This window comes from Anneissia japonica, unplaced genomic scaffold (assembly GCF_011630105.1).
Source record: "Anneissia japonica isolate Jap-2015-1 unplaced genomic scaffold, ASM1163010v1 scaffold560_len657749_cov147, whole genome shotgun sequence".
Taxonomy (NCBI): Eukaryota; Metazoa; Echinodermata; class Crinoidea; order Comatulida; family Comatulidae; genus Anneissia; species Anneissia japonica.
Window position 1 is genome coordinate 114,796 of NW_022754288.1, and position 11,280 is coordinate 126,075.

At 33.1% G+C, this 11,280-nt stretch overlaps 1 protein-coding gene across 1 annotated transcript in view; it reads left to right on the forward strand.

Moving 5' to 3' along the window:
- Nucleotides 1-10,432, forward strand: part of LOC117123186 (complement C3-like) — a 38,112-nt gene extending 27,680 nt beyond the window's left edge. Inside the window, exons 8-9 of the mRNA XM_033269036.1 lie at nucleotides 8,796-8,940; nucleotides 9,665-10,432. Coding sequence (XP_033124927.1) covers nucleotides 8,796-8,940; nucleotides 9,665-9,791 — 272 coding nt within the window. The 3' untranslated portion in view covers nucleotides 9,792-10,432. The remainder of the gene's footprint in view (nucleotides 1-8,795; nucleotides 8,941-9,664) is intronic.
- Nucleotides 10,433-11,280: the final 848 nt, after the last annotated feature.

Sequence of the window (11,280 nt, forward strand, 5' to 3'; positions counted from 1 at the left end):
CAAAGGGATTTTGGGTAATTTTGAGTTCTGAACTTCTCAAGACCTATATTTTCAGAAAATATCAAAATTAGCCGGTAGTACTTCCATTGCCACCTCCACCCCAAAATAGCCTCTAATCTGCTCGCCTACTAATGATATTTTGCATTAACATTGGACTGAAATTATATTCTTCATTTCAAAATTTTACCGATATTGTGGTGTGTTGTTGTTCATGAGACTCACTTCGCAGGAAAAATTGATAAATGTTCTGTATCTACTCAAATGTTCGTTTTGTGCACCTTAGTCCAACATTGTCAAAATTACAGTTTAATATTACATAAGAACATGAAATTTTATAAAATTCGTAAATTTTCAATTGCTATAACTTTTCATTTTCTTGGTCAATTTTCACAAATCAAATTGCAGTTTATAGAAGCATTTAACAAGCTCGCGGTCAAAAGAAATCAGATGTAACAGACATTGCGAAGTACCCAAAATTAATAAAATAGTAACTAACACCATAAAACGTATGGCACGCATAGACTAATAATTGACGGCTGCACTCGAAACTAGTATTGGATTGTCGATGCGACACTAAAGATCAAAGGACTGTGCGTACACGCTATGTTCGAGAGCGGAGATGTGCGTGCTTCTGTTGAATTACCTTGATTCAACAACATTCCTCTGGAGGAGTCAATTAAACTTGCAATCGACTATATCATTAATCCGATATTGGGTGCAAAATCAAACCCAAAAACCTAAAAAAAAATGCTAAAACCAAACCATCAGATGCCCAATTCCTCTTCAATCAACAGTAGCTTCGATAAACTGACAGTGTTAGCATGGGATCACCACTGGTGGCGTGGTACTTTTAGTGTTGTTTTGATGAAAATAAATGGCTGAATCAAGAGGATTGTCCTATTTTACACTAAGCATGTCGATAATACATATGCTTATTCGTATTTTTTATTGCCAAAAAAAACGAGACCATAAACAAAGACAGTCAACTCAGGGAGTAGAAAGGAACCAAAATGTGAACTAAATCATTGTCACAAAAGTTATGATTCTTACTCCCAAAGTAACATAACAATGAATATATAAATATATAATGAACTCATACTGTAGAAGATTATCGTATATTAAAAACATTAAAACTATAAAAATCAAGCAGTTCAACCAAGCGAAAAAAAGGAAAGCAGGGATGAACCATCCGATACGCGGCGCAATGCAACAATGCAGAGGGGCTATGATATAAAACATGCGATTTAAGCGAGCGCAGAAATGTTGGAAAGGAATCAAGGATAAGGGATTTCATGGAGTTTTTCCCAAAGTCTTGGAAACAAATGAATAGCAGAATGGTGAAGAGAGTTAGTTCGTGCATAATGGTGTCTGAACAATAGCGTCTCTTGATGCCGACTATTAACAAGCGTGAACTGACGGATGTTACGACAATCAACATCTGCAATAAACGATAACAGAAGAGAATCTCTGCTAGCAGATAAGCTATTCCATTTGAGTTTAGTGAGATGATCTTTGCACTCAAATGCCTCAATACGTTCTACAAGTTCTTTAGTAATGAGGCAACCAGGAAGGGAGACTGTATTCAAGTTTATAAATAACGAGTGCTTTGTAAAGGGAGAAAATGAAGATGAGGTCCTAGAGCTCCCAGCAGTGCTGGCAATAACACCAAGCATTCTGTTCGAATTCGAGATAAGTTTGTTAACACGTTCGACATCCCAACTAAGTTTACAATTAATTGTAACCCCAATATGACAATGATTCAACTCAGCATGATAATAGGTGAACCAGCTAGATAATAAACTGGTCGGATTTTTTTGTTTTTTTTTAAACAGGTAATGGGGAGAATTTTAGTTTTTTTTAGATTAGTTCCATTTCATTTAAATCACACCAGGAAGTGAGACGATTTAATTGAGGCTGGAAAGCAAATTCATCGTCAACAGAGAAAAATTTTAAATAAATAATGGTATCGTCAGCAAACAATGTACAGTGGGAGAGAAGAAAAGTAGGAAGATCATTATGGAAAAAATGAAGATAAGAGGACCGAGAAACACTTCTTTGGGGGATACCAGAAGAAACAGGGGACGATTGGCTAATTGTACCTTGGTACAGGACTCTTTGGCTTAGAAAAGACTTGATCCAATTCCAAACATTACCTCAAATGTTAAAAATGAGTATCCAGTTTATTTAAAACAACGTGGTGGGGAAGTTTACAGAACGATTTATCTAAATAAGTCTAAAAAGACAATATCAATTCGGGGAAGTTAAGGTCTATCGACGAAAGATGCCCAGGAATGTATAAAGATTGTAAGTTGGGTAACACAGGACCGGGAAGAAAAAGATCCATGTTAAAAATCGCTGATTGCACTGCAATAAACAACGTGATTGGATATACCAGCAAAAAAAATTTTTTTTTCAAGAACTTTGGAACAAAGTGGGGTTAGAGCAATAAGTTTAACAATAGGAGAAATGTGTGTAATCTTCAGGCAGAAGGGATTTCACCCTTCAGAAGTGACATGTGAAATAATGGTGGGGCAATAAATTCAAAAGCAGATTTGAATATAAATGGATGGACCAGAGTCAGAACCGGGTGATTTATTTGACGGTAGGCCATTAATGACATTTTCAAACAGTGTGAACTTTAAAATTAATTTGAGAAAGTTCGGGAATTGGAACGTTACATGCAGGAAGATCGACACAAGGGCGAATAGAATGGTTAAAGACAGAAACAAAAAAAAATTGAACCATTAATTTTAAAGGATAAGGGAGCAGGTGAGCGTCTGTGCTCCCTAATAATGCGCCAGAAAGCTTGGAATCGCTGGTAAAAAAAATGTTTAACATAGGAGAAATATGACTTATTACGCATTCGTTTAACTATGTTACGAATAGATTTGTATTTATTCAAAGCAGAAACTGAACCAATATGCCTGGACTTTCTAAACAGTCTATGCTTTTATTAATGCATTTTCTAATGTCAATGGTAACCCAAGGAGAATGTTTCCTCTTCTTACTGGATTTAAATGGAACAGAAGCGCGAATAATTGCAGAGAATCCAAAGAAAATCTGTCCCTTGAATAATCAACTGAGTTTTCATCTATGAAGACACTCTATGGTGCAAGGTGTATGAGTTGTTTAAGACGGTCGGTATCAGTTTTGAGATAAGCTAAAAAGTTACGGATTAAAGGTTTAGAGCGCTTAATGGAGATTAAAATCTATAGTGAAGGAGATTGGAAGGTAATCACTCACAACTGGTTTAGGCCTATCAGTTACATTAAGGTCTCTCCCTCAGGTCTCTAATTGGTATAGAAGATCAATTATTGTACCAGTTGAAGGATCACGGGGATTAGGCCTTGTGATTTCATTAACAACCTGTGAACAATCAAGGGCATTGATTGCATCAATAAAATTCAAGTTTAAAATAAAATCTCGAACAATATATATACACTATCATACTTAGGTAAATAAGATAGTAAAGAAACAAGAAAATTGTTACTGAAATAATTCCAAATGTTTGCATGTTTAACATTGAGGAAGAAGCCACTTTTTAAATTTGCTTAAAACTAGACATAACAACATAACATTCACCATGGTAAAGGAAGACGACAGTAAACTTAGATTTGTACTTAAACAACAAATAAGCAAACGACATCAAAATTTCCACACATGGAAAATGCACATAGTACCTGTTTAATGATGGAATATTTCAGATTCTGTTCTAGATAAGTTACAAACTTAGATTAATTAAGACACTTTTATATAGACTATACAAAATTATCAATACGACGTGGCAAGGAGTACATGAAGACATTAAACGTAAAGACATTTTACTTAAAATTATTATCCTGTGCAATTAATTGAAAAACCCATCAAACAGTATTTAAATTTTTGATTGTTGAGGGCGTTAATACAAAAGCATATGATGCTCATGTTGGATGAGCGTAAATCTTTTTCACCTATACCGTTAAACTTATATTGTAATATTACCATGATTTCAATTGAAGTGTTGAGAGTAAGGATTGGTAACTTGTAACTTGTATTCCGGAAAAAGAAATAAAAGACCAAAAGGAACATTTAGAGAGGATTAGTTAGCTCGGAAAGTTTTTCAAGTTTGCTACGACTGGCCGTCCTACTGGCGGAAATTTTGATTGTAGCCACGGACGTTTAGCAAAATCCAGGCCCAATAACACGCAAGGATGAAGCTGCGAAGGCTACCGGGTTGACGCAAATAAAAGAAATGAGAGCCGAATTCCAGCAAAAGCTTACCGGATTAGCCAAGGACATTGAAGAAAGGGACAAGAAAATAGATGAAAAAGTTGGTCATATCAGTAACAAAATATATAAGATAAGATAACCAACACCAACGAAACAATGGATGCCACAAAGGATAGAATTTAGAGTGTAGAAAAAAGAACATGGTAAACAAGAAATTATTATTAAAGCTTGACCAGATCGAAGGACAGGGTAGGAGAAACAATTTGATATGTTATGGTTTTAAAGAACAAACCAAGGAAACATTGGTGTTATGTATCGATGAGGAGATAACTGTAGAACGAGCTTATAGATTGAATACATTATCTAAACCGAGACCAATAATTGCTAAATTGAGTAGCTATAACAGAAAGAATCAATACTCATGAGAGATAGAAAAATAATGAACGAACGAAAGGAAGTGCAACAAGGAAATGCCATGAGTGAACAACAGATAAAAAAAAGTTAAGCGAACTGATATAAGAAGAAAGGAAAGCGAAAAAATCTGCAAACTAAGGTATGATAATGCGGATAGTGGGAGATAGACTTATAGAGAATATGGAAGAATATGTAAGAGTTCGAAATAAGATAAGATAAGATAAGGTAAACATACAAGGATAACAAAAATAACATGACGTAATGGCCAAGGCTCAGAAACAGCATCAACAAAAGTTTGGAATATTAATGGACAATAATTAATTAATCTTATTACCCCTTGCATCATGAACACACATCTAACAGATCTGGCCGCCTACGCCCTAAAAAGTGCAATACTAATAGATTAAGAAATTCATTCACTCACAACTCAGTTTATATCTATAATGCTAACTTTGACCGATGATTTTTCCTTTGGAATACCTTGTGCTATTATTTTTTTTTGTGTGTGTGCTGTTCACCCTTTGTGGTCTTTTGTATTAACCTCTGTATTTATTTTTGTATTTATATATATATATATTCATTACGTGTATAAGCATCAGGAAAAAGAATTTTACTTGTGAATTTTTTCTATAAGTGACAATAAAAATATCTTGTATCTTGTATCTTGTATAAATGAAAAAATATGATATATTTTGTTTGGTAGAAACATGGACTGATAATGTAGGTAACTGCCGTATAAATGGATATGACATTATTAGCAAAATAACTCCAAAACATACACATATTGGGAGAAATACGGGTAGTAGTATTTAGTAAAACAAGGTTAAAACAATTGCCAAGTTCTTCCAAACATACAGTATGGTTATAATATAAATTAGAAATTAAATGTATAGTCATTGCAGTAATAATCAATCAATCAATCAATCAATGGATTTATAAGGCACATATTACAGCTGTCGCTATGCGCCAATAAAAAAAATAGACCACTCTAGCTAATTCACCATATGCAATAGATAATAAACGGTTTTATGGTACGGTTGCGGATGAATTATCTGATTTTAGAGCAAAATATGGAGAAAATGTATATATAGTAGGAGATTTTAATAGAAGGACAGAAGCAACTGATGAATGCCCCCAAAATTGGAATAATGACATAAAGAGGATGATGAAGTTATTACTAGAAGTAATGAAGAAAATATTGTAAGGCTATGTTCAGACACAACGACTTAGGGCCAACTCAGACAGCGTCGTACGACGTAGCCCGACGCGATTTGTTGTCGCGTCGGGTCTGTGTGAGTTGAACGCAGACGCGATAGTGTGCGTCGGGGGCAGTCGCGTAGTAGAATATTAAACGTGTTTAATATTTCTCACGACGGCTTAAGACTTTCCCCGACGCTAAATCGGGTCGGGCTGCGTCGGCCGACGCTGTCTGAGTTGGCCTTTACGCTAGCGTAACGTTGATCGAGTAGTGTAAACTTGTGCGCGGCATAGCGAACGCCATTATTGTATCGCACAATCACTGGCGTACGTTAATCCAGCAACTGACCCCAGATTAGCGTACGCCACTGAGTTACGACAGTCACGCATCAGTGATTTTGAACTCGGGCAGGATTTGACCAATCAAAATATGCCTAGATGTAAACAGGAAAAAAAGTGCACGAATTATGATTACGAATATTTCGCGCGAATACTTACGCTAGCGTTCGTTAATCGCAGTCTGGACATCTCTCTAATTACGCCATGGATTAACGTACGCCCGGCGTTAGATACGCCTGGCGTCAACAAAAACCAGCTCACAAGAAGATACCGAACACAAATTGTATTGGCAGATTATTTGAATAATAAAAGAGAATACAAAACACTGATTCAAATGGAAAAAGTACAAAAATAAGCAAGAATCACAAAATGAAATATTCAAATTACAAGATGAAAATAACAACAATCAAAAACATTTCAACATTTTAGTTCTGTCCTTCAATGTCGTCTAAAGATGTGAATATTAATTTATTAAAGTATGTATATTATGCATATAATCATTAATAGGAATGTACATTTAGAAACCCTCATCTAATTTGTATTTATGTGTTATGATGTTAAAAGGGCCGGAGGCATAAAAACACGTCTGCAAACAATCAAAACATGCATTCTATATTAAATTGCCATATATAGGGCCTGTCTCGAAGACAACTAACCACAAAATAACTTGATTATAACAGCCATATATTACAAAGATATAAATATAATTGGTTTTAAATTGTATTTGCCACAGAAAAAAATTGAAGCCTTTTTTTTAAACAAGTATCTCATGTCTGTAGCCTCTTTAATAGAAAGACTGTTTTTTTTTTTTTTTTTTTTTTTTTTTTTTTTTTTTTTTTTTTTTGTGGTGCCGTCAACAACGTATGGCCTTCGACCAATTCATTTTGAATATCTTATGCTTGTTCAGTATGTTCTCCCTAAATTTTCATAATTTTGCATTCATAAACTCGCATCTCCTTCGTGAGTCGGGTTGGATAAATGCTGGAGAAATGCTCCATAACAATTTTTGTAACTGCCCTCTCAAATCACTCATTCGTGACGCTAATGACTACCCCAAGTGTAACTCTTTTTCGAGGTACGGTCTGGATGGCAGTAGGTCGATAGTTTGGTATGGCCTTTCACAACTTGTGGTGCAGCAATCACGGCTGCTTTCATCTGTCTAATACATGTTCCTGTTAGTTGCATCCCTGTCCCGGCACCACATCCTAACCTGCCCTTGGCTAACAATAAACATAGCTCAGGGTGAGATAAACACATTTTGATAACAGAAAAGTGTTGACATGTATTGAAATCTTCGCATAGATAATAGGCTTTAATACAGTGTTTACTATTGGTTTGACATGTGAATGTGTTGCTTCTATATTTGAACCTGATATTCAGATTTTTAAATAAAACGTTTTAGAATGCAAAAGATATCAAAAACCTGGTAACGTCAGTGTGTAGGTATGCTAAATCAGAGTAGGCATACTTTAAACAACATATCATATGTATTGCCGGAAACTCGAAAATGAATTGTGGTCGGGATTATTCATCCTTTTTCATCTTTAGCTTCTTAAAGTAAAAAAAGTAAGATAGATATCCTGAACTAAATAGTCACAAACTGAAACAAGTTATTTCCCATTAACACTTTAAAGGGTAATATTTAATGACACACTCGCATGGCAGCCCCCATATTAAGAAACATAGATTCAAGATTGGTAAATTGGTTTATCAATCTTATTATCTCGTGTCAAAGGTTATCTAGACCGTGATACTAAATTCCTTATTTATAATACAATCGTTCTTCTGTATATCAATTACTGTTGTAGTAACTAGGAGAGCTAATTCTGTAATTTTCCAAAATTCAGCCGCTTTTAAACTTGTTTTAAATGTTTATTATTTTCTTTTCGCAATCCTCATGTCTTCTTTTTAATACGTTAAATGTCTCCGATATGATCTAACCTATTAGGATTGTCTTACATTTTAAGCTGATACGGGTAAAGCACCCGATTCTATTTGTAATCTTTAACAGCAATGAGCAAAGTTGATATTCAGACTACGGGATCAATAAATGGTATGTTTTTAGTTCCCGTCCACACCTTCATATTTTTCTAGTTTTTATTACAAAGGCACGTCTTCTCTTAATTCATATTATTCCTGTTATTTATGTAACGTTTCATTAAATTGCTTTTAGTCCAAACTTATATAATTTTTTAATCAAAATTAGCAATTCATTGCATTTAATTAGTTTTAACGATTATTTAGACTATTTTGTAGATATTTTAAAGTTTTAATTGGGCTTAAACATGTCTTTCAGTGTAGTTTTTTGTTTATTATTTTTTTTATATTTTTGATTGGTGTTTACCTGTTTATGAAGGAAGTTTATTGTTTTTGTAATTTTAATGTAAGTAGATTTTAATGCATTATGATTTTTTTTTTGTGGTATCGGTGTTTCTGGAAACTGTATAATTTTAAATATATTTTTTATTTATCACAGGTTTGTTACTTACTTTCTTATTTCTAATATTCTATTTTTTGTTTGCATAAGTGCAAGAATCGTCTGTGTGTTTCGAAGGTAAGAATAAATGTTAATGAAAATCGCATACTATCTTTGAGAAATTCTATTTAAATCGGATTTTTAATTATCCTCTGTGAAGGTAAAGACACGATTGAGGCGGGCTCTTTGACTCGCCTGTTTTCTATGAAGAGTTCTTGTGAAAACGAGTGCGATTGGATGATCGGGCGAAAGTATTTGATTATGGGCAAAGATGGCCTCTCCTACAAGGACGGCAATTTTATCAAGTAAGATTTTTATTTTCGATTTCAATTATTGTATCGACCTTATTAAAATTACAAAAAAAAAAAAAAAAAAAAAAAAAAAAAAAATACGACCTAAAGTCATAAGCACGGTTACTAACATTATTCTTTTATTGAAACTACTAATAGGCTACCAAACTCTGTCTTTGTATTTCGTCAGCGACTCCTACCTAAACAATTATACACTTTTCAGTGTTTTTTTTTTATATTATTATTATTTTTTTTTTTTGGACATTTTGATATTGTGCATTGAACTTTATCTTTTCACCGCTTTCACCAAATTTTAAAGTAGAACTACATTATTTTGTTAGACTAATTAGCAATTTTGCACAAATCGATGAAAGTGGATTTTGCGTTTTCACAGACACAATATCTCAGTAGAATCTCGAAAGACGCGTGTGCGGCGTTGCAATCGTTGTTATGGGCTAGATAATACCAACATTAACAAAATAAAAATAAATATAACATTTAAATGCTTTAGCTTTAAAAAAAAATACAAATAGCTTGATAGTAAAATTAACTGTTTTGTGAAATGATGTACTTCAAAGGCGTTTTTCTCAAAAAAATTGATTTGTACAAATAGACGTTTGCGTCTATTTGAGTGTCGGTGACGATAGGTACATTTGATAAATATATCTCAACTGTCGGTTATTGTATTTTAAGTGTATACATTAAAATTGATAACTGATATTTTTTATTTGCTACCAAGGTACAAGTACTTACTTGATGCTACTAGCTACATTGAAAAATGGCCAAAGAAGGGTGAAAACGGAAAACGTGCAAAATCCTTCAACAAGTTAAAGAAAACTCTAGGGAAAGAAGGATGTGCAGCCTAAGAAAACGACGTTGTTGGCAATGACAAATGATGTAGAATAATTTGATAAATTAGTTGAGTCTTACTTCATAGTTTGTTAAAGTTAATTTTTAAATATATATATTTTTTTTGTAATATGTCTGCATCTCAAAAAAAAAGTTTCTTTTAATCTAACAGCAGTTGGCATTACACTTTTATAACAACAGAACTAAATTTAGATTGATCCTGTGTATATTTAAATATGTTAAGCCTACAAGCATTCAATTTAAAAAAAAGGGAAGTTAAGCACCTTTACGATAACGGAACAAAATTTAGATTGTACGCAGGAAAGTGGAGAAATTCATCAGAATAAATCTACAAGTCTAAAACCAGAACTTCATGCCTAAACTACATATGAGTATGTATCATACTATTTAATATACTGAATATATAAGGAAACTATGCCCTATTAACCACAATTTGGAAATTTAATACTTTCTTTATATCTTTATATTTTTATTCATGAAGTAGCTCAATTCACTAATTTAGAAAATGGGCTTCACGTATTCTTTGTTATGCAAATTTGCATTGTTATTGTCTTGACATTGTTTTTGAAAGTCTGAGCTGCTGCCTGTGTATTGCAGGTGTAATAAATATTTAAGCACTATGCTACATTTCATGTTAGCTCGTGTGGTCTTCGTGTTTGTTTTTCTGATTGTAAGTCTATTATTGTTTTTATTTAAATTAGTGTATTTTGCATTTAGTTCTACACACAGAACCTAATATTTTATCTTCCCTCCGAAATGTCATAAAATAATTTTTATTACCGTTAAGTTACCGTTCCATGATTTCTGCATTAATCCAGATACTGTTGCAAATAGTGATACAATTAGCATATTAACTAATCCCCTTAGGAAGTTACTAACACTCCATTTGATAAATTTGATGATCAGATAGTCTTGTTAATCAGTGAAAATCCATTTCTTGATGGTTCATTCAATATTAATCAATTTAATGACAAATTTTGGCAATTCATATAATGAAAAACTCTCTCTTTTTCATTTAGATATTAAATGTTCACCAAACAAACTTGATTCTTTAGAACAATTTTAAAATTCACTAAACTTGAACTTTTACATAATTGGTCTATCTGAGACGTGGTTATAAAGTAATACACCAAATCCTTTCTTTTTTATTGTAATCTATAAATTTTATTTACCTATCTATATACTGCCCATTTTCCCTTTATTAATAATCTTATATTAATATGTTCAATATTACTTCGCTTTATCCTGTATGTATCTTTTTTTTGTGTATATATGTATATATACACATGGGTCTTAGCGTGACAAGTGTTTTTGCACTTTTAGATTACGATCCTCCTTACAATATAAGATTGTATTCATATTGAAAGTAAGTTGTAAAATATTGAACTGTTTGAAAATATAGGTGTTATGATGATATAATGATGATGACTAATAAAGTGAGACGGCGGCCAAAAATAGCTTTAAACAAACCGCGAGCACAAAATT